At 40.6% G+C, this 27,497-nt stretch overlaps 1 protein-coding gene across 1 annotated transcript in view; it reads right to left on the bottom strand.

Moving 5' to 3' along the window:
* Positions 1 to 26,094, bottom strand: part of LOC121180621 (alpha-1,6-mannosylglycoprotein 6-beta-N-acetylglucosaminyltransferase B-like) — a 98,602-nt gene extending 72,508 nt beyond the window's left edge. Inside the window, exons 1-2 of the mRNA XM_041036203.1 lie at positions 26,027 to 26,094; positions 20,937 to 21,049 (exon numbers count right to left, since the gene is read on the bottom strand). Of these exons, the coding sequence (XP_040892137.1) occupies positions 20,937 to 21,049; positions 26,027 to 26,094 (181 nt within the window). The remainder of the gene's footprint in view (positions 1 to 20,936; positions 21,050 to 26,026) is intronic.
* Positions 26,095 to 27,497: the final 1,403 nt, after the last annotated feature.

Below are 27,497 nucleotides of genomic sequence, written 5' to 3'. Positions count from 1 at the left end.
CTATGCATGAAGCGATAACTTATCTCAAGAGATCAAACAAAAGTAATATTGGGGCCTTCAGTCATGAATCGAGGACAGGACAGGGTTATCGTAGTGTCTGAGTGACCACCTGTTTGTGTTTGTAGGAGATAAATGCAGACTTGAGATTCAATGAGAGTGAAAGCAGTGAACTAACAGGACCAAGCTGCTGGCATACTATTTCATGCCGTGTTTGGCTTCCCCCACTAGCATGGGGTGGAATAAAATCAGCACACAGACACACATGCACGCATACACAGTGCCCTTGCTTAGCCACCATATTGGACTGAATATTTAGTGTCACGGCACATCACATTTCTCCTGAGGACTGAAACGCGTGAAGCGTGAACAGAATCCTTGTTAGTGTCTCTAAACGGACTACTGAAACCTGAGAGATAGAGGCTGTTTGTGTATTTGTACTGTATGCAGGTGTGTATGTGTGTGTGCACATACTGTAGGCTACATAAAAACTTGGCTATTTTTCCTTAACCATTTTGAGCTTCTGAGCAGCCGAATCTTGACAGTGGGAACAATTAACGTTAGTGACTGGAAATTAAATTCACCGGCCAGATGCAGCTTCGCTAAGACTCCATACAGAATACTAAAACTAATATAATAAGTCACTGTGTGTGTGTCTCTGTGAGAGTGTGTGTGCATGCTCTTGTAAAATGAGTTCATGAAATAGCCACAGCGTGCCCGTCTGCTTGACTTTATGGTAATGAGAATGACAGAAAGGGTCACACAATATAAAACGGCTATGAGTTCCCTCCATCAAATCCTTTTATGTCACTAACTTCAAAAATTCACATTTCACCCAGGCTGGGAACAGCATTTGTCTGTGTCAACTGCACCGTCGAAAAAAAAAAAGACTTTTCATATCTCAGCACAGTCGGGTGTCACATAAAGACAGGAAAGGCAGGGGTGTGTTTGTACAGTATATAAGTATGTCTATGACTAAGGCATGTACGATGTGCAGGGCGAAATACAATGGATTCTTCCATTACTGTTGAAAAAAGGATTTAAAGCAGTGGGGTGCTTCCATTAAAAATGTGTGATTGTGCCCTGAGGTGCTCCAGCAGCCTGTGTGCGCGTGTGCGTATGTGTGTGTGTGTGTGTTCGTGTTTGTAAAAAGGACAGAGGTCATAGACAGGGCAGCAGGGGGAAGAGATGGATTTCTCCAGCTTTTTGCACAGCTAACTGAATTTAACGAAATTAAACGGCACAAATTATGAATTCAAAACAACATGACAGCACGTTTACATTTAATTCATTGTATTACAAAGGTGTTTAGATATAGATTAGTGAAGCTAAAGTATAGTGAACAATTCATATTGACAGTCTAGTACCACTACTAATCAAATACAGCATGATTTAAAAAAAAAAAATAGCTTTTTGAAACTAAGAAATGGAAAAACTCAGCAGAAAGACGTGGTGAACGAGCATTCACCTGTAGCGGAGTTATGGCACTATGAGAACGTTTCCCTATCTCCACATCTCAAGCAAGATCAAGCTCTGTCTTTGAAAATGAAACTGTCTTGAAGCAAACTCTCAATCATTTGATATGTGGTGGGTTTGTGAGACAGCTCTGAACTATAAACCTTCCTACACTGAGTCAGCCATACATTTGTGAGCGTCTGTGTGTGCCCATGGAATATATGCGCAACGCTGTGTGAGTGTGTCTACACGATCATCTCTCTGAGTGTGGATGAAGTTGCACACAACAAACACAAGTGGCTTACTCATATGTATGCCGGCACATACACACACATTCATCTGTGTGCATGAGGTATTATGTGTGCCAGAACAGGATGGTGTTTTGATTGGCTGGGGGGGGGTGTTTGCATATTCATGAGGAGAAAACCATTTGTGCCTTGATGAATGCTGACAGAAGGGCCTGCTGGATAGGAGTTGACACAGCTAAATTAACTGGAGACCGATGTCATTTTGTCACAGGAGCACACACACAGAAACACACACGCATGCACAGAATGACAGACATGACTGAAAGCTACTTAAACAGGAACATCCACCCTAAACAAAATTGTGATAGTATTTCACACCTTGAAGTCAACATCTAAAAAATAGATACCTGTCTCTGTAGGGTAAAAATCAGGGAATTAAGACTTGGAAAGGTGATACAACATGATACATTAAAGGATGTTTCATTAGTGCTTAATAATTCTGTGGGCTCATAAATGTTTTGTTTGAGATATCCCATTTCACTGAGTATAATTTGAATCCAGGGCTTCCAGCTGTGACTCAGTCCCAGTACCATCACCATGGGTGTTGTCATGGTGTCCTGCCTGTTGTTTCCCATTATTCACTGTCAGCTCCAGGATTTGTCTGGAGATGGAATCATCACCGCAGTCCGCCTCGGCTTCTCAGGTTAAGGAGGGACTTGTTCAAAACCATTAACTTAAACCAAGCCAGACAATCCACGCGCATACGTGTTAATTCAGACATGATGCATGTTTACCTGAGCACACACTCTTTCTCTGACTGTCAACCACCTCATGCCCTACTCTCACTCCTTCACCTGATTCTTCACCCCCCTCTTCTCTGCAGCAAAGGAAACAACACAATCGCCAAGTGAAACTCCTCTTTCACCCCACAGCGGGCAGACAGACAGGCAGAGTGGTGCTTAATGCCCTGCTACCACTCCAATCTCCAGCACATCTCCTCTCCTCATTTCCACACCCACATTCAATTACTACAAATTACATGCAGTTTAATTATTATGGCGTAGGAGCTCTACTGTTCATTAGCTAAAGAACGGCAGGACTGAGTGCAGACAGAAAAGAGTGGGATGGAGTTTTTTTTTTTTTTTAGCTGCACACTGGGAATGAAAGTATACAGTGGGAGCAGGGTTTAGGCTAATGAAAATGCAGCAAATGAAGCATGACGGAAGTGAAACATCATGCTGGCAATAAAGTAAATACAATAAATACCAATGATCTAAAAGACAATTTAATAAGATGGAAGACCAGAAATGATAGGATGATCAATAAGCTATTTTGTACACCACAGCAGAGAAAAGAATAGAATAAAATAAAATAGAGTAGAATAGAACCAGCTGGTGATGGTTAGAAAAAAAAACCCCTCCATCTTAATTCCCCCTCTTGGTTCGGCTTTTGAAATATTTATTGTTCATTTGGTTTTGACATTTTCTCACCATTCATTCAGCGATATCAAGGCAAATGGGATTTCATGAAGGGAGATGGGATAGATGAGAGGATATTAAAAGACATAAAGAAGGAGAGACAGCTACAATACCTAATAATGCTGACAGTTTCTGTCACTTCTTTTTTGAGAGTGATTGAGGGAGGGGATGAAGAAAGACTCTGTATGGCTATAATCCAACTCTTTGTGTCTCAACAGATTTAACCTTTATCCTCTTCCCCCTGCTTTCCTAAATTCTGTTCACTTACAGAGCCTCTGTAAGCTGTTGTTTAATTTGAATTGTAGTTTTTGCTTTGAAGATGTCACATTCCAAGTGGACAAGATCCTTCTCTCGTTCTAGTATCTCCCGCTCTTCTCCCATTTGAAATATCTTTTTATATTCTTCCTCTTATCTTTCATTCTCTCTCTCTAATTTTCACTCTCTCGCTCTCCGTCATCTTGATTTATCATAGCGTATTTTATGATGATGACAGAGGATGAAAAACTGGCATCACTGAGCTCACAGACACACTCACCCACCCAAAGCACTTGAGATGGACAAATAAAAAAACAATATTTGAATACAGACCAAATTGCAAATACACATATGCAGCATGAAAGGTTAATCTGTTGACAAGCACAGTGTGTCTGCGTGCGTGGGTGTATTTGTTTCTTGATGAAACTGTGATGAAATGGGGTGATAGCGTTTTGGTTTTTTTTGTTTCAAACCACAATTTCAAATGGAATACGAATCAATGTGTTTCTTCATCAGATAGCATTATACTTCCTGGAATTACACATGTGAAATGCAGTGTTTATCTGTTGCCCTGAATGGTGACATTTACAAGTGATGACCTCCAGTCTGCAAACACACACACACACACACACACCATATATGAGAACATACAAGAAAGCACACTCATTCTGACAAGCTTGCCAGAAACAAGCTGTGACCCTCATTACCATTTTCACCACCTACTGAAGTCGCTGTCTATCAGAAAGCATTTCTGTGTTGACTTTAACTAGTTCAGCACAGCTCTGCTGTTCAAAGCAGACAGACACACAGCTGGAGGGGCTCCTTTCACCACAACCACGTCAGTGTACGTTAGTGTGACAGAGCATTGTGTGGTACTTTGAGACCGGCAGAGACGGAGAGGTTGAGTTTAAAGTGTGTGAGTGTGTATGTGTGCGTGTTGGATAGAGGAAAACAAGAATTTAGACGGGAAATATGTGTGTCATGACCTTTTCACTGTTCTGCGTGAATGAGTGTGCATATTTGGCTACGGTGTGTACACAAATGTGTGTGTATGAGAAGACCTTTGATGATGTTTAGTCTCTTAGGGAAATTTCCAGGAAAGATGAGGGAGAAGACAGGCAGTAACAGAGGAATGCAACGGTCCTACTGGTGGGTGTCTTCACCTCATTCATAGTAGAGAAGAGAATAATTCCCATGTAAATGACTTGTAAGCATTTACCTTGTTTATAAAATTGTATTAACTTCAGATGACATGAGGCATTCGTGTTTGGTTTTCAGGCACTTCCTTATTAGTAACTACACCCTGAATGTTGATGTGTGGTTGATGTGGATGATGGCTAGCTTACCAGATGCATGTTAGGACACATTACCTAGCTATTCTTCTGTGACAAAACTTCCTCGAAACAAAACAGTAAGTCCAGTTTCCTTTGACTTTAGTCACGCCATGACCTGATTGGTATGACAAATAATCTGCATAGAGTTGCATGGAGCGACTCACAGTTATACATCAAATTCTGCACAAGCAAATCAATAGATAGAGCTTTAGAAGGAAAACATCATTGGGCAGATTAAACTGCTTTGTTTCTGGTTTCCATTAAAGTAAGTAGAGCTTCACACTAAGATCGATCATGTTATGTGAAGCTCAACTGACTAAAGAAATAACACTGTAATGTGTAAATTAAACGCAGAATAAGAAGTCTTAGTGACTGACAGGTGGAAAATATTAAGATGGTTCTGCAAGTTTGTAAAAATGTTCAAAAAATGAAAGATGCTCACATTTTGCACATGCATAGTACAAGTTCTGCACGTGTGCAATGGAGTCTAAGCCCTAGGCAGTAACTGCATGCGCTGTATATCCTCTGCCTCTCCATTATCTTCCACTACATCACCTGAATGCCTCCTATCAATCAAGATCACAATGAAACATAGTTACGTTGCAACCCTGAGGGAAGGAGAAGAGAGAGATGGAAGACAAACAGAAGGACAGCAGTAAAGCTCTTTCAAGACAAGTGGATTTCAACGGCCATCCATCGGCTCTTCAGAAATAACAACATACGTGTCAGGCCAGTGTCACATTTACTGTCTGTGTCCGTCATACAGAAAATGCAATGCTAGCATCAGGCAAGAAACTGAAAATCTGAAATGTAAAATTTATAACAGTGGGAACATTCCTAAAGCCATTCTTTCATTTTCCTCCATGTCTTTTCTTTCATTTGTAATATATTTTATCGTACACAATTATATAATTAATGTAGGCATCTGATGTTTTCAGCTGTGCTTTCAGGAAATGCACCAAGGTGCCATCTCCTAACTTGTGCTACCAGTCATTCATTCACAACTCCATCCAAAACTTTTTACTTATCTTGTACTGCCTGTGCAACAATTTCAGATTACATGTTTTGGCAACTGTGTATAAAACCCATTATCTGCCAGAGAGCAGTTTTTATGGTGATTATGTGTAATGTGGACAAAAACAAAGTTTCTTATCTCTCTTTGCCTCTCTCATCCTGTATGGTACAGCAGAGACAATCTATTGAAATTTGGACTGTGAATATATTCACTCTCCAGAAATCAATCTCTTCTGTGACCTCTCAATAATCTTACTTTCCGTTGTCTCAATTTTCTCTCTCTCCTTCGATTTCATGTACTCACAGATTCTTTATCCTCACTTTTCCCCACTTCTTCATACTTTCCTTCCTAGCATCTCTCGCTCCTGATTCCCCTTAAATCTTATCTAATAGTCTCTCCCTCTTTCTCTCTCTGGATCTATAAGCGTTTGTCTCTATAATTCAGCCCTCAGCAGATAAATTAGCATCTGTCAAGGCTTTGCTCTGTGCTGAGAGCTTTGGCAGAAGCTGTTTTTTTTTTTTTTTTCCTCTGCTCGATGGCACACTTCAGCGCCCTGGCACTTTCACTCATCCCGTTATTTATCCTGACTCACAGGTAATGAAGCAAAGGACTGGTGAAACTGTGTGTGAGAGAGGAAAGACATACCACTCTTGGAGCCAGAATGGACATCTGGCCTTGTGATACTGGGGGGCTGCGCTGCAAACTGGGGATATACAAATGTTTACAGTCGAAATGAACAGCTGGGTTGGGGGCAGTTTAGTAGTACAGTGAAAAAGGTGTTTATCTGAAGGCTTTTAGCCAACAGCAACAACTGTGCCATGTGTTCTGCAGAGCCAAAATAGAAAATGAACAACACTCTTTAGAGCCATAACACAGTTGTTGCCTCTAATGTGGAAAAACACTGGTCGATTGTACATATTTCATTTTTTTCGAGTTGTTCATATAGAGTTCAATTTATTCAGACAGGGAAAATAAACCCCAAGAAATGTACTGTGGCAAGCATACATCTTGTTAAAGTGCAAGCAGCGTCTATGCAGCTCCTAAAAAAGGGATAAACAGCATTTTGCTGGAACAGCCATCAATGCTTTTTGCAACTGTAAACTCCCAAACTTTCACTCACCGATAGAATTTTAAAGGACCAAATGTTGTTTTTTTTCCCTAAGACAAGTAAATAAGAAAAGAGAGGGCACTGTTTAAATTTTCAGGAAACACAACTAGCAGCAGGTAGCTACTTTAAAATCTGCACTAAATAATGAAACACTTTATCTTGATTTTATGTATCACTGATGCAGCCCTTATCTGTGTATATTTTCCACCTCATTACAACAAAAACAGTAAATAATCCAATCAAAGTTCAACATTTTCTCTTTGTTGACTCAAGTGGAATCAGCCTACACTGGACATTGGTGTTCGTTTCTATACACTATGTGCTATACAGTATTCAAATTAGTGGGCTATGGCACCCTACCTCATGAGTCTAAGATGATTTTGGAGCTTTCATAATGATCATGTGAAAGCAGTTTTTAAAAAATGATCAAACATCAAAAAAGTTTTAACAACCATAACGAAATTCACCCAAGTGACCCAAAAAAAGAGAATAATTTATCATACAAATCAATAAAAGTTTTCCAGTCACTGTTTCATTTGTCCCTGTGACTTGTAGTGGAATATGTGTAGGGTTATAGCACAGTGCGAAATCTGAGCCAAAGTAAAGTCAATTTAAAAGTGCAATTAAAATATATAAAAACTAATTGATTTGATTTGAAATCTGCAGCTGAGGATAATCGCAGATTTAGGTAGGAAAAAAAAGCAAATGAAACGAAGCAGAAACTACACAAAACGACAGAGGCCCTAAAAGGTTTGCATCCAAGTGGACTAGGACAAGAGTGACCTCTCTTCCCAATGGACACATTGTTTCACACACAGACCCAAACACTTATACACATACCCACACAAATCAACACAAACGCATACTAAAGCTCAGACTCTGATCTGTCCCCCTCCCAGCTTAATCTGACAGCCATGTCAGCTTCAATAAGCCTCTGTTTGCAGCTGAGGCTCTGTGGTCTCTGTCTAATTGCATTATCTTCCAGCTACCTGAGACACTACTGTGTTTTACTCCGCTGATGCTAACGAAGAGGTGAGATGTTAGTTACTGTGGAGGGAGATTTGGAACAAAGTGAGTGCTGTGTTGATAACATTGCTGGCCGCTCAAAGGTGAAAGTGTGTGACGATTATAGTTAGGCCAGGAGAAATATGTGTGCACACCGCACTCGCATCCACACACACAGGCACAGCTTGGAAATCATAACACAGTGCATGCAAAGAACACACATATTAAATCCCACAGGATGGCTGATCAATTATTTATTAATTCCCCCATGCTGAGGACGATGTTCTTTTGAAATATTGATGATAGCGACTAGACAGTCCCAAGTGTGTTTGTGTTGTTCCTGTGTGTGAATGTGAAGGCCAATAAATATAAAACTGTATTACCAGCTTTTTGTGCATGGCATATTTATAAGACTGCATGTACTTAAGTGTTTTCTGCTGTGTCCATTTACTGAGACATAATGATCTGTAAAGGACAAGCTTAAACAGAGACTAATTTATGCCCTGCAAAGTTTCTTTCTCTTAGAAGTGAAATACATAACTTATTTTGTTAATGTGCTTGCTTGAGTGCTGTTACACTGTAAGACTCACCATCTCTTTGTGCCACCATTCAGTCACATTGTTATACAGCAGCCTGCCACCTTACTGTCTAACAACGCTAATAAAGTCTCTTTGAAGAGTTGCCGTCACACAAAAAGTGGTACAAATTCAAGTTAGTGTGAAATTCTATGTTGTATATTCATACATGTTGCACTGGAGAAGGAGATGCTTTCCATCTCGTTGTACATGTAAAAGATGTCCAATGACAATAAAAGGCATTCTATTCTATTCTAAATTGCTTTTATATCCCAAAATCTTTGATGCAATCGCAACACTTTAGCAAAACAAATGATCAAAACCATTACCTGGTTGGTGCAGGACACTTTCACTTTCAAGAAAGTTCTTTAAACACAAATCTTTTGCCAACTGCCACCTGTTTAGCTCCTCACATCGTTAAAGTGACATAGGTGTGCACTGGATATTTAATTTTTGAAGTTGCTTGATATTTGTGAGTTTCAAAAAGTCTGTGACTAGTATACCAGCATGTAGTGATTGTTCTTAAAAGAAACACATTAAGTAAACAAGCAATCTTGATACAGACGCCTATATAGTAATAATAATAATCATCATCATCATCATCTTTATCTCAGTAATTTAGCTTTGTTTCCAAAGTTGCAATACTGTATAAAGTTGCGATACTGGACAAATATTGGATATTTGTCCAGAATCGACAAATACTGGATATTTGTCCAGGGCACATAAACACTGTGCCCTGGACAAATGGCTGAAGCTGAAGGGTCACAGAACAGCAGTCCATATATTGGACTTTCACAGTCCACCCCCGGCAACAAATGATGATACGTGACCACTTAGACACGCACAGCACAGCTTAACCTCAACAGATTTTGTCAGATGCTTGACAGCAGTGACACTGAATGGGCTGGTAATGACAGTATGGTATTGCTCTATTCAGCTGCAGAAAGCAGACATTTAGTTTAAAGGTAAAGGCAGTGGTCCGCTTTCTGCCAGCATTTTTTCCTGCATGGCAACACAAGAAATAAAGCCGAAGTGAGGAAAACACTCAAGACAAGCTGCTGTTTAAGCACTCCAATAATAACTGGACAGTGCAGTTTGTGTTACAGAAACCCTGTTGAAACATGGCAACAAGACACCACACTGGGTGCATTGCACTGAAACAGATCCATAATGTACTTGCACAAAAAAAAAAAATCTCACAGGAAGATACACTAACTATTCTACAGCATTTAAATACAGTAGGTGTGATGTACATTTAATCGCTGTGAACACGTTTTCTGGATGTGAATGTAGCATGGATTTTATTTGCACAAAGCAGTGCTGAGGGGCTCGAGACAATTTTCTCCATCGACTTGCTAAACTGTGTGAGCTCAGCTGCTTGGAAAGCTTGTGGGTATAGTTAGCTCTGTGTGTGTATATGTGAGTGCCCTTGTGTGAGACAGAGAAACAGAGCTGGGGCTGGTGCATGTATGTGTGTGTATGTGATGCCCTACATATGTTTGGAAACCATCAGACCACTGATTTGTAGGAGTAAATAATCTTGAAGCTTGAACTACAGCTTTATGTGTATTCCAGGATTGGCCAACCACAGGATGCTGAGGCGGACACATTTCATTCTTCACCCTGATGGACTGGTGAGAGGAACAGAGACTGACGCCGCCTTGAGCGGATCCATTAAGGAAATGAGAGTGATCAATCAAAACGTATTAATCCAACTTGATCTCCCAAAGGCAGATAAAGAAATTTAAATCTGGACCAACGTGAGTACAAGCACAAAGACAGAGATACAACATGCTGACATGGATGCCCACACATGTACGCACATGCACAGAAACATACATACAGTACAGTGCACAAATGCACGGACCAATATTAAGTGATTTTGAGGTTACGACTATGGGTAAAACTCTATATTAAGAAACCATGGTTTGCCTCTGTGACTGCTTCAAGTGCACAGGATTAAACTCACACGTTTGCAAATCCCAGGAAAGTGACTGCACTCCGCCACATCGATTGTAAGGTGAGCATTTCTGAAACGTTTCTGACATGTAAAAATGGCTGCCATTGTTAAAGCAGTTCTCATTCAAACATGGTGCATTCATTCCTCAGCAGACAAATCTACTGAATGTTACATGACAGAAACAAAGAATGAGAGATTTGGGAAAACCTTTTAGAAATTGCTTTTTCTGTTGTGATTCGGCACGTCTTTTATTTACTGAGAAACGGATGGGTCCTATCATCAGAGCTGACAGGTAATGCCATTTACACTTTCCCAGAGAGAGGAAGAGCCCAAGGCTTAGCAGTACAGCACACGCGCTACCAGACTAGTTCAGTAAGCTGCTAAACAGATGCTTGAGTGGAAAAAAGCTGTCAGCAGGCTACATGTACATCTAGATAAAATACTGGAGTGATTGTCTTCATTCACTATGCGGTCTTGGCAAAGAATACAACGTTTTACTTTATTCAAAGTGTACACACATACAGTTCTGTATAAACTGTCTGTAAACACATGCATTTATTAACACCAGTGAGTTACTACCAAGAGGGTAATACACATAAAATTTGTGTTTTGCAGACTGAACGTGCAGTACGCTAAAACAGTGCCCATGGAAAATTCATTTAATGAAAAGAATGTGAGATCCTGAGTGATACTGTCCTCATGCTTGATTTCACAAGATAAATACCATATGTGCAACATTATCAACTATGAAGATGTCTTACAAATACCTGGAACAGCTTTCCCATGGTTTGAGACACATAAATTTCAACTTGTGGTTATTTCTGTAACATACAGTAAAATGAGAAGTGAGATTATCCAATAGTATAAAACTTGCCAATAAAAGAAGAATCTAACTGCAATATTTTCACTCCCCCCGTCCTTCAGTTTGCAATATTTATCTTATAAATGTTGTCTGAACAACTACAGCTCATAGGGGTAAAAACAGGAATCAGTTATTGGACGCTGATGCTAATAAGGCAACCACTGGGGAAAGCTTTTGTGAGTGTGCGCAACAAGACCGGTGGCAAGCATCAACAGCTCCATGACATTAACACGCACTGCTGACAGATGTGTAACATAATGGCGAATATCAGCGCTGCTGGTATGATTATTAGTGCCACATGATTACTAGAAGCACATACAAGTGTGACGTATGTGTGCGAGTGTGTGCATTTTAGCCGCATGGTGGAGAGAGGGAGAGAGGGGGAGAGAGAGAGAGAGAGAGAGATGCAAAGGGGGGAAAGAGAGATGCAAAGTGGTTGACTGTAATTTCAACTGACTGCGTGACAAGTGTGCAACAGACAGTGCTTATGCATTTGTGTTTTCAGCACACATGCATCTTAATTTAGCTTTGCGCCCATGTGTATCCCCTGCTTTAAAAAGGAAACATCGCAGCTGCCCTAAACTGAGCTTTCTCCCCCTCTCCTGAACTCTCAGCAATTCCTCCCCCTTTCCTTTTAAGTCAGCTTTACAGCCCAGACACAGTTCATCTCCCCAGGTGCTGCAGACAGGGCCTTTACACACTCACACACACACATATAGACAAACACAACAAACACACACCTAGATGAGGTTAAGTCCACCTGTCTAGTGTTTAGAGAGATTCAGCAGAGCTCCTGTTCATCTCTCTCTCTCTTTTTTTTCTTTCAGGTCTTTGTTTTCTGTGGTGCTTCTCTCATTCTCTGCCGCTACCTGTCAAGACGAGCTGTTTTCTGTGTTCATCTTGAGGCACTGTTGGATAGTAGACATAAAGATTTAAGAAACACTTCTGAGTGTGTAAGTATAGCTTAGAGAAAGACAGAGGGAGGGTAGTGCTGCCAAATCCCAATCACTTACATCTCAGAAAGAGCACTCATCAGACCATGAATGGCATTTTATCCTAAACATCATATTAGACAGCAAATCATTCTTAATTAACCGTACCTTTTCAGTCCTTTAATGCCAGCTAAACTGATTGTGCCTCTTGCATCAAACTTCCAAGAACTGCTGACAAAGATTACATTTACTGCCCTCGAACTAGAAGCCAGAGCAAGAGACAAAAAAAAAAGAAACAATAGGGAGAGAAAGAAAGAGACGTATAGACAAAGATGAAATGAGAGCATCAGTGTGGAAGCAGCAAACAATGCAACTAAACAAACAAGCGGAGCAGAGCAGAGTTAACTCTTATTAGAGCAATCTCTCTCATCCGTTGTTTTCTCCTCATCTGTCTATCTATACTGCATCTCTGCTGCCCTTCGAGACGTGTCACTTCCTCCTTGCAGCGTTTCCTGAAATAGCACCAGTGCCCTCATAGGCGTTGTGCTGCTACATAAACACCATACCCAACAAAGCATTTCAGATATAGTACATACAGTATATGGGATTTACTGTGCCACTAATCTAAAATCAGTGCTGGTAACATCATTTATTTATGGTAGCTTATGCACGCATTTCTCACATCAGCTTAGCTCTGCTCTCTATCCATTTCCACCAGGGGTCATTTTTGGTATTACATATAATTAGACCGTGGCATGTCATATGCCAGTTTTATAGCAGTCAGCCACTAATCCCCTGTAAGGCTCTTTTTCATGTGTGTCTCCTTGTGACACAGACGATAGTTTGCGTTAATGAGTCCACTCGGTTTTCTTGTTTTAGTTTATATTTGCTTTATTTTGCTTTTTTTCCATTTTAACTGCCAGATATTACTGAATTATTTGAACAACTTGTCACAGTAACTGTGAAACAACTGAGACTAGGGTTAATAGTATGTACTCCTAATGCTACTGCAAAATTAAACTTCCCACTGTTCCCTGTGATACACTAAATGCTGCCACTATCCTTTCTTGGCAGTGCTGTGTGTGTAGTGTGTTCTGAATAGATGTAACATACATTCAATCAGTCCTTTATTTTATAGAAAGCCTATATCTATACTTATATCCATACTTCAAAGCACGACAAGGAAGATCGTTTTAAACATTTTTCAACAGGCAGAAAGACAATACAAGAGTCAGAGTCAACTGCACATGAAAAAAAGATTGAAGGGCTGTCTTTCTGCTATTGTGTTCAACTGATAGTTGTCTGCTGATCATTTGAAACTAAGCTTCATTATTTAAGGTCAAATCTGTCAGTTTGATGACAGTAAAATGGTTCAGAAACCTCAATTTCTTTGCCTTTTCATCACCCACTTTACACTTTGTATCTAATAAATGAATTCCTGTGCATTGCAGCGATCATTACTGGCACTTATCAGACAAAGGCAAAAGTGTCTTTTTGGCTCTGTGGGAACTGTCCAACTGCATTCAACACAGGCATGCATGTGAAAGCAGGGGGAAAAAAAAGAAGAACAGGCAGAAGTGAGCTGAAGAAACAAAGAAAAAGCTACAGCTACCCAGCAATTATTCAGTCTCACACCGGGCACTTAATATATTCATCTCTGAGGGGAAAGAAATGAGAGAGAATGAGCAGCTGGAGGAAAAAGCAAGAGAAGGGGGGAGGAAAAGAGGTGGCTTAAGGAAAGAAATAATCTCAAGTCATGCTTGGTGTGCTTTTATGGCCTTATCAGCCACACCAGTAAAGAAACCAGACATATACAGCTGTCCTTTTTGTCAACACAGACATAATACAATCGGTAGTCTTCTCAAAACTGTTAAGCAACAGAAGCCATGGCTTCATAAATACCATTAGTGTATATCTGCAGAAAGGAAGCACAAGCACGCTTGACTATGACACTATCAGGACCTGGGAAAATAACTAGCTTATGGCAGAGGAAATGATGAGCTAGCCACCTGTAGACAAAGCTTGACGCAGGCCGGGTAATTGAGACAGCATATTGCAGCACAGTAACCTTCCCAGAGACATAACCATAATATAATGTGCTGTGGAGAAATTTCTCATTTACGGCTGGGTAATAGCACTTAGGTCAGAACAATGGCCCTCTCTACTTGGAAATTGGATAGGCTTTCTCATTAATATGTATTGGCGTTAGGAAAGGGCTAAAGATGGAATAACAGGGAATGGCCTGAAGTTTGCACAGAGGGGGAAACAAAGTTGGGGAGGAGAGTTATAAATAGAGATAATACAGATATGTTCAATAGATGCAGCCCTAGTTCAAACATGCCGTACTTATCGGTGGTAGAGGTAAAGAAAAACTGATCTAAGGTACGTGCTGGTACATTTTATTGACATAATATTGTCACAGCAACCACTGCACATAATATGTGCTTATCTAACTTAAATGCTGGTGATTGGTAAAACCAGGTGCACAGGGATCGTTGGTGTCACCCTCACAACATAAAGGAGCATAGCATCACGTCAGGTCAGGCAGAGCACAGAAGTTGTGCTTGCAATAAGCTGATTCATCAGATGTTTCCTTCGAGCTTTACCATCAGCTGACAACTAATGTCCAATCACATTCATTCATGTATGGCAATTTTAAACTGACACCTCTCATAATTTCCTTCATTCTGCTGATACTGTATCATCATGTAATTATACATGCAAAATGTAAACAATAACTGCACCACTGGAGAACTGAGTTCAGTCCCTGATAGAGGTGCTGTTGGTTCTGCCTTTACACAAAGAGTACACAGGTGGGAAGCTGGTGAGGGATCATCATGTCACAACAACAGTGTCTCCTACTATTTGGGCTGTGTGCACACTGTCTGTCTGTATTCCAACATCCAAAGGTCAAGCACTACACAGCAGCAAAGGGGAGCAGAGAATAGGTGATTTTATATTTTGGTCTATTTGGGAACATATTACAGTTGCACTTTTGAAGGAACACATTGTAGGGATAGAAAAAGACCTCTTTTTTTTTTACTCTTCTTACAATCCTGCTGTACATTTTCCAGAGACTGCTTTAAACCTGTTTTTTTACTCTTTGGCATATAACGAACACAGTACCTATGACAGCTCACTGTTCAATATATATGTGTTTCCATGGACATTTTCCAAGATTCTCTAATGAAAAACACAGCATAGCAGGACTCACCAGCTTCCTTTTATTACATTCATCCTCTTAATACGTAAATTGCCACCCATATAAGAACATACCCTTACCTAATTCTAACCTTTACCTCAGCCCTTTTCTATTTAAAACTAAAGCAATATATATATTTTTTTTTTGAATCACCCACATACTTTTATTAAGATTAACAAATTTATGGATGTGGATCAAGCTCCTCTCTAAAGAGAAATACACCAATAAACCTTCTCCAAAGCTAGATGGCTGGCATTAAACAGCCTTCAAGTTTTAATTTACCCATTTGCAAAGTCACTAATTTGAATACAAGAAATGAAATGACTGTCCGATCCACCATGTTCCCAGCCATGGAAATGTTTGGAAATGAGTTGTTAATGTTATGCTGACAAACAAATATGCAGAGACCTTAAAAAAGGCATCCTTGAGTTTGTGTGTGTGACAGGCTATAATGGAAATGGTAAAATGTTTCAGCCTCCCAGCACTCCAAACTTCTGGAAATGCCACCGTATTATCCCAATTTAATCTAACCTTTATCCTAAACCTGCCTTTAAGCTTAAGAATAAAACCAATTATTAATATTAATGTATCTCATTGATTTGAATCTAGTGTGGAAAGGCACTGGCAAAAGTGAAAATTGGCTCAATTTCCTCAATTTTAATGATGAACTATTTTCCTTATGTTCTACATTTCAACTTGTGAGGAATACACATGTTTGCACACAGGCACATCTACACAGACAGACAGACACACATACACTCAGTTACAACCAAACCATTTTATATTTTTCGCACTTAGTTGATGGTGTAATCAGGAGAGAATCACACACCCATAAACCCACATGCATACGTGAACACACACAGTCCATTCAAACTCCCCAGGCTATGAGTGCACTGATAAAGTGTACTCCCCGAGTGACTCCCCTGCTGCACCTAGCGCCAGCGACATGTAGAAGATTGTCATGCCAGATTTGTTCGACATGAAGCGATGGAAAGGAAACATAACTGGAGGGAATGTGTGATAGAGATGAACATCCGCCGTGAAAAAAACATGAAAGGGGACCACAGAGCGGGGGTGTATGATGTGCTCAACCGGTACCAGCTACTGCATATTGAAATATACATGGGTTTTTGTATATGCATGATGTATATGCAAGTAAACTGCGGTTACTTTCATGAGTGTACTGTTTCAGCTGAGGTCCTTTTGGGACACAAGTAAAAATATCTTTTGGGAATATGACACATAGGTGAGTCTTTTTCTGACTGATGGCATGGAAACTTTCAGACGAACCTCACAGAACTGAGTTTAATGCGAGTCAAACAGCCATTAGTCTCAACCTCTGTTTGGAAGTAAGCACAGAAAACAGTGTTTTCCTTGTGGCGATTGTAAGTCTTCCATTTTATAAATTAAAGTCTGTGACTGACGGTTTTCTTAAGCATTTAGCCATTAAACCTACAGAGATGAAAGGACTGCAAAATTTAAAACTGACATAAAAATATAAAATAAAATTCTCTATCCCATCTGGGACCCACCTAGACAGCGAGAAAGCCCTCAGTCTTTCAGCTACAACAAACAGTGAAGTCAGAAACATGCTTGGGGTAAAGGGACTGTCATGGGTCCTTGTTAATGTAATAAACCACAGAGTATGAACAAGCTCCATAGGGAGGGCCTTTGATCAAGCTAACATCTCCCTTTTGTCTGATTTAATATGGAGAAAAAAAAAATCTGGTTGTGTACCTTTCTATGCCTCTTTTTCATCTGCCTCTTTGGTGAGCAGTGCAACCTCTCAAAATCTCTTTCTCTTGCTTAATCACAGATGCACAAACACAAACACTCTCTATTCTACCTCCACTTCTTTCTTCCTCCTCCACTTTCTCGTTTACACTATCGAGCCCCTACCTCTCCATCTCCGGCTCACAGCTCTTGATGAGTTTGTCAGTCACTGAGGAGAGACGGGGATTTGAGCGAATACCCGGCACTCTGAACCTCCAGTGGAAGCCGATAATCCACGGAAGGGAGAGGTGGCAGCGAAATTCAGCTAATACCCAAACAAATGCTATCAGTGCAACTCCCACTAAGGTGACAACACAAATTACACAAATTTGGCTGTTATTGTTTGCAAACAACAAGCTCGTATCTGCATAAAAATGACTATGGCATTATATGAGATGAAATAGGAACTCATCTACTTGTGTTCCTGATGGCTTTGTTGTCAACACATCATGGATGATCATTAGCTGTAGGCGACAGCTGCGGAATCAGACAGCTGTAATTCAGTAATACATGGGAATTTTGTGATAACAGAAATAGACAGTAGTGACTTAAAAATTGCTGTTGGCTTATATGGACAAAACTGTTATGGATAAATATTGTTGGCCCTTATTTGTGGTTTAAACCAGCTCTCTTATGTGGCTCGCAATGTTTGAAAGACTTAAATTCAATCATCATCATTAAGCAAATTAAACTTTTTAAGAAGCTTTCCTATTATTGCAATGAAGCGTTTCCATTTTGAAGTTAACAAGGACCAGTTTTTTCAGACAGTCAAGTAAAGAAAAATCAACTATAGACTCTATAGAAAAAAACTAATTTAGTTCACATTCACCAAGATAACGTATCAGTCGTATATTTGACAAGACTCAATATTCAGATTCAATCATCACACTCAAAAGTGGCATTATATTTATTGATAACAGCTGCATAGTTGATCATAATGGCAAATTAGAATTTTGATCAGATCAGATTACCGAGATCTTTTATGGAGAAGACAACCTGCAGCAAAAAGACACAGTGCTTTACTGTTTTTTCCAAACATGAAAAATAATACAGAGTGGTGTCTCTTCTTCTGAGGAAAACAATCTTTGGCCAAGCGTAAATTTTACAGCAACAGTTGTCATTGCAGCCAGTGAAATTATCTGATACTGGCATAAACGGTTACTTGCGATAGCATGTTGAGACACTGTTAATGATTGAAGTTGCAATTAAAATCATTGCTTCTTCAGGCCTAGCTGCTCCCAAACCACAAATCAGGTATTTCTTGGCAGCTGTCAAATGGTCACACACATGATTATGACTAAACTTAATCCTGTCATGGATTGCAAAAACACAGTTGATTAACAAAGTGAATTGAGGGCAAATGAAAATGACCACAGTGATAAAGTCATCACTGAATTAAGTAGCTCAGCTTTGCTGGACTCTGAACTGCGTGTGTGTGTGAGTGCGCGTGTTGCTCTGCAGGTGGTGAGTGGAGGCTTAATGAAAGGGCCAGTTGTTTTGTGGGGCTGATTTGCAGAGAGCAGATGGATCGGTCTCTCAGTCTTTCTGATCTCAATCTTGTCCCACATTGCTGCTGTCGCCCCATTTAACAGCCAATTTCCTGCCAGCTCATCACAAACACACTGACACACACACACACACACACTCACAGCAGAGAAAGGGAGAAAGCAGCAAAAACAGTGTGTGGTAGTAGACCATAGGGACACGCATAAAAGGAGAAAAGAGGGTGACACACTGGGTCACACACACAAACAAATGTACCCAGGCACATAGTAGATGATAGAGACACGAGCATCTTTTGTGCACAGACAAGCGGAAAAATATTTAAGTACATAAAGGGATACACAGAAATAGGTAGAGGTACTCCCGCACACACACATAAACACAAGAGTAAACTCCTATGGGGAAGCACAGTGGGACACTATACAGTTTTTAATGAGCTTGCTCCAGATGTCTTCCCCGGCTGCAGCGCATGAGTAGTTGATTAATCAAGTACATTTTACTAAGAAATACTGACACATACACACTAATCCTAATTTATCACACAAACAAAGTAATCTCAATTTATCACAAACACAGTAATCCCAAATGACCCCCCCCCCCCCCCCCCCCCCCGCCCCCCACATCCCTCTGTCCCATTATCTCTCTCGCAGACACACACACACACACTGTGCCTGATTTTTAAGATGCTTCGGCATCTCTGCATTCAGTTAAGTCTGCTGTTTTCTGTTTCCATTTTCACTGGTTCATCTTTCTCTGTGACAGATTACAGCATATACCACACACTCACGCACACCAACACCGGACTAATTCACACTCATAGTAACACTTGCTCTATTTTTCACTTGCACTCACACCCACGCAAACCAACACATGACTTGCTTCAACTACAAAGAGAGTGCAACCATGCTACACACATGTTGGCGCAAAAGCACAGAACACAGGATTTCTTGCTTTAACTCTAGCGGTCAAATGACCTCTGGCTTTCAATTTTCGCACTTTGTACAGCAGGAGATTACAATGGCGCCCTTTTTTTCTGCCTTGCCACTGGCAGTCAGCCTTCACTCTGGGTGATGTGATATCGCTGGCTGGCCAAAGTGTTAATGACATTTCATTGGTGAGATATGGCTTCGCCGGACGTAACGGACGGACGCTTCCATTTCCATGCAACACAAGTGCAGCAACCAACATGCAGTGTGCAGCGATATGGAAATTCATGGTTATTAGGGTCGTATTTATCTGACAGTTATGTCTGTGGACAAATGATCACACCGAGAAGTATCTGCTTTATGCTTTAGTTCCAGGTCATTTCTTTATATTTTTCAAATGTAATTTTTAAAAGAAGACATTTGCATTCTTTCATATACAGGTTACTACTACTACTACTACAGTCTTACTAGGTCACGTACAGCCAGTGGCTAATATTACTTTTCTGAACTCAACACAGACACTTGGGAAATGTTGGGGAATTCACTGCATCATCATACCGCAATTTCCACTTGTGGCTACAGCAAACGTTTTATAGGCTTGCTTTAATGGACTACCATGTTTTGGCAAGTCTCAAAAGAAAATCCTGAGTGGCTTGATGGGAGCTGTAAAATGCATTTTAGGCTGGATTGCTTATGGTTCCTCTAAAGTCATCAGAGATAGTGCAAGAAGTAAGGGGAGTGAGTTTTGCTGTCAGTCTATAAACATTAACTAGATTAATTCTATTGTAAATTCTGCATAGTTTTTAGTGTTTTGTCTTAATGTAAAGTAGTTGTCAGCTGAGGAAACATTTCATTAAACATACAGTATGTCTCACACACAGCCCCTCCATGTACTCTTTGTATGAAAGAGAGAATAGGGCTGGAGAAGTGAGGGTGAAACCCAAAGATATAATATTAGCCACCCACCCTACTGTCACTGCTGGGGACTGGACCAGTAATTTCTGATTGGCTGGCCTCTCTACAACCAGCCACATCGGTCTTATTTTACAAGCATGTTGATTTATCTCTCAGCACTTGACCACGACCATGGAGCAGCTTTTCTGCTTAAGGTTACATGAATGTAATGTTTTACCTATTCACTGGTTCTGAAATGGCATGAACATTTACTTTATGATTTCTTTGCCTCATCCTGACATTCCAGGCCATTTTATCTCGGGCTTCCAGTGCATCGCAATATGCTGTGACATCGGTGAAGGAACTGTTTACACAGAAACACACACATGCACACACACATACACATGTCAGTACCTTCTGTGCGGATGGTGAATGGGGAGTCCCCCAGTCTCTTTGCTGAGAACTGCCCCCCCAGAGAGGTCATTAGAAAGCACAGGCTGAAGAAGCCTATTCCCACCACGAATATCCTGTAACACAAGGGGAGGAGAGAGGGAATGGATGAAAACGGAGTTGAGATACACCGACATATTTATGGGGGACGGACAGGTAAATAGATGTTTTGGGTGAGTAGTTGGGAAATATGAAGATGAGCAGAGGGAGAGATGGAAAGTGAGATATTTGGAGGCAGACAAAGGTGTGGTTAGAGGGTAAGAGGTAGGAAAAACCAAAGGGAGAATTTAGGCACATCAACAGGCCGACAATGATGGCAGATCGACAGAGGGGAAAAAAAGATGGAGGAAAAATAGAGATGCAAATGCGAGAGGATGAGAGAAAATGTGGCGGCAGAGGAAGAGGGTAGAGAAATGAAAAGACAGTCAAAAAACAGCAAGCACGACTTCTTAGAAGGTGGAGCATAAACAGAGCAATGATCACACATAGAAAAATAGAAACTTGAAGCCGAAGTGCAGTTGAAAGATTTTAGTATTGTGATGTTACTGCTTGGCATACATCTAGGACAAGTGTAAAAATAAGGGTGAGCAGCTTGTCCCCGAGTGCAGGCAAAATGGATTTGATTATTTCTGAAATCTCAGAGGCACAGAAAGGGGAAGGGAAGAAAAGGAAAGAAGAGGACAGGAGACAGCCAAAAACATCAAGGCATTTAAGGTGAGTAACAAAGTGTTAAGACAGGTTAAATCCCAAGTAAAGTCTCTGAACACACAAACTGGTCTCAGCTGCCCCTCTGTCTGAACCACACAAAAAGTAGGTCAACAATAACGGACTATGCAATTCAGTCTCCACTCTGTGAGTTACAGTACACTGTGGCACCCTGAGATTTCAGCTACATCTATATTCAAAGAGCAGTTCTCTGGTCACTGTTTGGCTGTTAATAAAATGTCCTGGTGCGTGACAAAGTCTCTGGTGATCATATTCTTAAATACATCAGGATCTTTTCTACAGACCTGGCTTTCTCACATAAACTTCTACTTTACTCCGCTTTATGGCAGAGATCTGATATTTGAAAAGCTACCATTCCACAGAGGGGAAAATAAAATGAGACTCTGTGTGGGTTCTCCCTTGTTAGACAGCCATGAGAGAATCAGATCTTTGACTTAAAAGAGTTGAAAATCAGGTCTTTTGTGTCTGTGTAAATCCTGCCCTAGTTAAGCTACTCTCTTCAGTGTATATGGATCAAAGGTTATCTTATTATGCCAAGACTCTTTGGGGAACCAGCGAGGCAAAGCTTTCTGTGATTCTTATCCACTGGACAAAATACCAGTCAGCCTCCATGACTAACAAGTCAAGCCCTACTTTAAAAAATGCTTTCTGCTCTGCTGCTAACCCCCACAAGAGTTAAATTCTTGGAACATTTTTGTAGAAGTAGTGCAGTATAACGGCAGATTTATGTAACAAAGAATGGCTGACACTCCAGCACTCATACTGCATTTTATTTTTTCCCCCACTCATGTATATTTGTTTGGGTAGATGCATTATAATTTTACAAAAATTGTGCCCAAACAAGTAGTAACAACTGGCATATGAGGAATAAATCTAAAGCAATAGAAGGAATATAATAAAACAGCAGGAAGAAAAGGAAGTCATGGGAGTTTTTGTGATATAATTATCACATTTGACTTCATAATTTAGGGCCGACCCTGCACAGGTAACCTTTAAACTTTTAAGCACTGCATCTGAGGTTGGAAAACTGAATCTTAACATAACAAATGACTGAATAATTCATAACTACTGCTTTCTCTTCAAAGCCAGGCAAGAGCTGTTTGCTTGGATGCACGGCCCAGTGTAAAATCTGACAGCACTTCCTGGAATGGTAAGTAGCTCCCGTCACGCAAAGTTCTGAACGAAAACCTCTTAATATTGATGAGGCCATAAGAAATGAATTTCTATCAACAGCAACAAAGAATGGCCACTTACAGGAACATTTGCTGAACTAATCTGATTGACCCAAAGGGATCAAGATGATGTTGAATAATCTGTTAAGTATAGAGTGTAGTGGTTTGGCAAGCTCCCAGGGTGACTTTATATTCAAAGACAGAGCCAATGTGTCTTGTCCTGGGTTGTTATACACTCAGATAGCTTCAAGGACAGATGGAGGGATGTGGCCTCTCTGAGAGGAAACTCTTCACTCTGGCATTCAATAATGACTATCATCAAGGCACTTGTTATCAAATGTGATAACAGCCATCTGACGGCTCCAAAAAGTAAAGCAGTTGTACAATGATTACAGTTAAACTGGTCATTCATCTTCATGTTCCATACATTCTGTAAGCAAAGTGATCAGACTACATTTTGAGCTGAAGTTGAAGCTAATGAATTACAGTTCTGATTACACTTGAATCAAGACAAACAGTAATTTGTGCATGAATACGCGTTGGAATTAGAAGTCCCAATTCTGATTATCATCGTGATTTGCTGCTGGTGGAAGCACATTATTAGACAACACTTTAATGTGATGATCAGTGTGATCATCAGGATTACAGCAAGAGGCTTCAAAAGCAAAATGTCAGCATGTCAACGGCCGCCCCTGTGTTTAGCATTTCTTTATAAATTTACACTGAAAATATAGGAAAACCATAATCATACTGTATTTGCATCAAAGTCCCAGCATCTAAGTACATGCTCGTTCACTCCGCTTTCTCATATACCTCTGTGTCTTTGCCAGAATACTGTAGTATTATGAAATAATGAAATATTATGCCCATCTGTTCCAGGCATATTGTGGAATGAATGGAAATAGCTCAATCACTGTCACAGGACCCCAGAGCGGCGATACAGCAACTGATGTGAATCCAATCCTATACAATCATTATGATCAAGGGATTATTAGTTATGAATATGAAGCCATGCTCCAGAGATACTTCAACCTGCATGGATTATGTACTTACTATCCAACCATCTGGTCAGCAAGCCAAATAAGTGGAAGCTGAAAATCAAAATCACTGACCTGACTTAGAACAACTTAACTGGCCCATTATTTGTTTTTCATTCCCATCCTTCATGTCTTTTATTATTACAATAAGAAAAACTGAGGAGGCTCAACGACAGGTTTAAAGAGATGAAGAGGTTACACAAAGGAAATAATGCCAAATGGGCTGGTTTTACGGATAACCAATCTCTGTGATCCAGGGCTTAATAATCGTATGAGTGCAGGACAGGGGAACAGTAGAAATGCTTGTATGCAACACAAAGACTGATGAAAAGGAATATTCAGCTCATGCGGGTGTGCAGACGCTGGTCTGATGACGTCCTAGGGCGATCGTTTTCTCTCTTATCATTTAGCCGTTTTCCAAAGTGGCGTTAGGTGGGTGATATGAGAGGATTAGGCCCCGGTCCTGCCTGACGAGTCTTTAATTAACAGGCTTAAAGTAAATGCTCTGCTCCCTATAATTGGATCAGAAGGAGAGATCGGCTATCAGCTAATTGGCTTCCTCACACATATAGACTTATCAGATTTTGCCTCTAGGTAGATGAATTTGAAGCGAGGAGTTGTGCCAGGCGTGGAGGAGCCGTGGTGTAGGTGTTATTTGTGGTGTTTTCCAAGAAACTTTTCCTGGCTAATGAACTAGCCTAAATTCTGAGAACGACTCGGGTTTCCTGGCATCCACACAGGAGCTCCGCTGCCTGCATTTTAAGATGATGACGATTTTCAAATTAAACATTAAATAGAGTATCACAGGCAGCACCTTTGGCTATGAACTCTTTACTGCTTTAGATCTTGTCAATGGATCAGACATGTCAAGTAAAACTCCAGTTGTCCAAAATTTAGGACATAGTTACTAATCTTTACTGCCTGATCATCTGTCTACTGTAACTGTCCTGGTGCTCCAGGGATCAAGATACATATTCACAATATCCCCAGTTCACTTAGGGCCAGGAAACTATTATTTATACTATTTCCCCAGGTTTTTGTTTGTTTTTCTTGACGAACAGAAAACGGCTGAAAACCAAGCTCCAGGCTACTGATCTGGTTTCATTTTGAATGAAATAACCTGCGGCAAGCTCTCATTGTCTGTGCTGTCAAGGCGAGTGCGGCTTTGTCAGAAAGCTGCTTTAATTGAATGTATCTGAATAAATGCTTGATCTACTGAGTTGATAGCAGGTGAGGCAATTCAGTACTGCATGAATGTAACTATCACAGAGGCCCTTTTTTTTTTTTAAAACAAAGGTTGCTGCACAGCTGCTGCACCATTGCTCCAGCCCACTAGCAAAATAGTTTTGAAAATCCAGCTGTATTAGCAGCAGGTGGAAAAAGGTGATTGGTACTAACCACTTGAGGAGATCATCTAGCTCTTGTGCCACAGACAATCACTGCTGCTTTTAATCTCTCAACTCCCAGACTCAATATTAAAAAACAAATAAATAGATGGAATAATTCAATGATTTTAAAGCCTGCCATTGTTCTGCACCTATCAGGGCCAATAAAATAAAGCAGGTTGGCACAGCATGGCTCAATGGACTGTAAAAGTATCAGCTGTTTAAGTGGTTAACATGTGTATGAAATCCCCTCCAGTTTCCCCTTTTACATCTTTACAAACAAAGCCCAGCCACACAGTGATAATGGAGCTATCCATGCAGGAAGAAACTAAGTTAGAGCTCGGCTGACTGGAAGTTCAGGCTTATTCACCACTGCTCTTTCATGATTTATCGCTGCGTGTTGTCCCTTTATTCATGTGAGTCTAAACCTAATTCATCTGGTAGAGGAACATCTGGTGTGTGTGTGTGTATGTGTGTGTCAACCCTCACCTGAACACATGCACACACACACCTTGGTTCCACATAAAGTCCACAGTGGAACAGTTATGTATTTTCCTCGGGCTTTTAAAACTCAATGAGACCATTCCTCAACATGAAATCTCTATAAAATGTATGCCAAACAGATAAGCAGTGAGAAAACGTTCATTTAAAACCAACACTAACCAACCACAGTGCTCGAGGCTAAAGAAAAAACTCGGTGCAAAAATAACGTCGTCAGCTCTTTTGTCTCTTACCTGAACGGCTTGAACGTTACTAGACATCTTCTGACCATTATTTTACCGTCGGTGCTGCCAGTAATCATTTTCCAAAACGAGCGGCCCCTGACATTGTTGTTAACCTCCCGACCTGGAACTTGAGGTGACCAAACATTTTTATCCGCGTGCCATCCAGCGGTCCACGGCGGCGGTTAAATCGGCTGCTTTAAACGAAAAAGGCACCCATGAGCGCTTCTTTACCCTCTCCTGGAGAAATGGTGGAAAGTTTCATTTAGCAAGTCTCCTTCCGCCGCGTGTGTAAAAAAAATGTCATTTAAAGTGTTATTCCGTCGTCAGACAAACACTCTGAATCTGAGGCGAAGTCGCTGCAGGTGGTGTCGACCGTTGGAGTCATATCCGATGAGAGTTCTTTATTTAAAAAAAATGGCGTTGTTGTCAAACTCGTACATAAAAGTGTGTCTTGTTTGAAATCTATGTCTTTTTCTCTCTCTCTCTCTCTTTCGCTCTGTGGAGGACTTTACGGAGAGGAGGGCTAGCTTCATGGATGCCTCAACTTCACAGTAAAGCAGCGAGAGTGTGGCAACTCAGCCGTGTTGCCTCGTATTCATTCACTGCTCAGAAGGGAAGGCAGCTGTAGTGAGTGGTTGAACATCCTGTTGATCCTTTCAAAGTAAAAGCCCCATGTCTACTGGCAACGGCAAATTGTGTCTATTTTATTCATCAACCTTACAAATGATTTGCTTCGCTCACTATCCTTAGACCTTACAATTGTATGAAAAAAGAGTACACACCAGTGGCTAGACAGATCGGAAGATGAAAACACTTCTGGGGAATAGTGTTAAAAATGTTACTTTCTATGTGGCTTGATGATCGTGTAGATGGTTTGTTGGCCAGAATTGGTACTGGCTATCCAATTGTGTTAGATGCAGATATAAAGTACTTCATCAGGATAAAAGATAAGGTTTTGTAAACGATTTTTTTTTATTTATCGCAGAGGCTGTCAGTTGAAGCACTTCACCACCACTGAGTGCGAACACTGTGTTCTTTTATTTTTTGGAGGCCACTTCCCATTGTTTTGCAGCTTCCTCCGGCTGACTTGACGCTAGTCCGGCTGCACAGTAATAGAAAGATCCGGTGGTCTGACGCCTCCGCACCTCTGCACAGCGCCATCTAAGGCTTTTAAGTTAGGTGTTGTGACATTAGAGGCGTTCATGTAGACTCAAAACCTCAATTTTCACTGTCCCTGCCTTGGTACTATAAACAAAACGTTGAGCAGTTTTACTATAGCCTACTTTCCCTCTATGCAGCCTGTAAATAGGACAATTTCTTAATCGGGCTCTGAACTCTAGTCCGGCTCGAGAAGATCACTGATTCCCGCAGGTGGTATCCAGTGTGTCTTCAGAAAACGACAAATAATTCAATTATTACTGTATTTTCATTCTCTAGAAGTGAACTGAGTATCTTCTACGCGCAGAGTAGGTTTCACTGT

This window comes from Toxotes jaculatrix, chromosome 4 (genome assembly GCF_017976425.1).
Source record: "Toxotes jaculatrix isolate fToxJac2 chromosome 4, fToxJac2.pri, whole genome shotgun sequence".
Taxonomy (NCBI): Eukaryota; Metazoa; Chordata; class Actinopteri; family Toxotidae; genus Toxotes; species Toxotes jaculatrix.
This window is presented reverse-complemented; position numbering and strand designations above follow the sequence as displayed.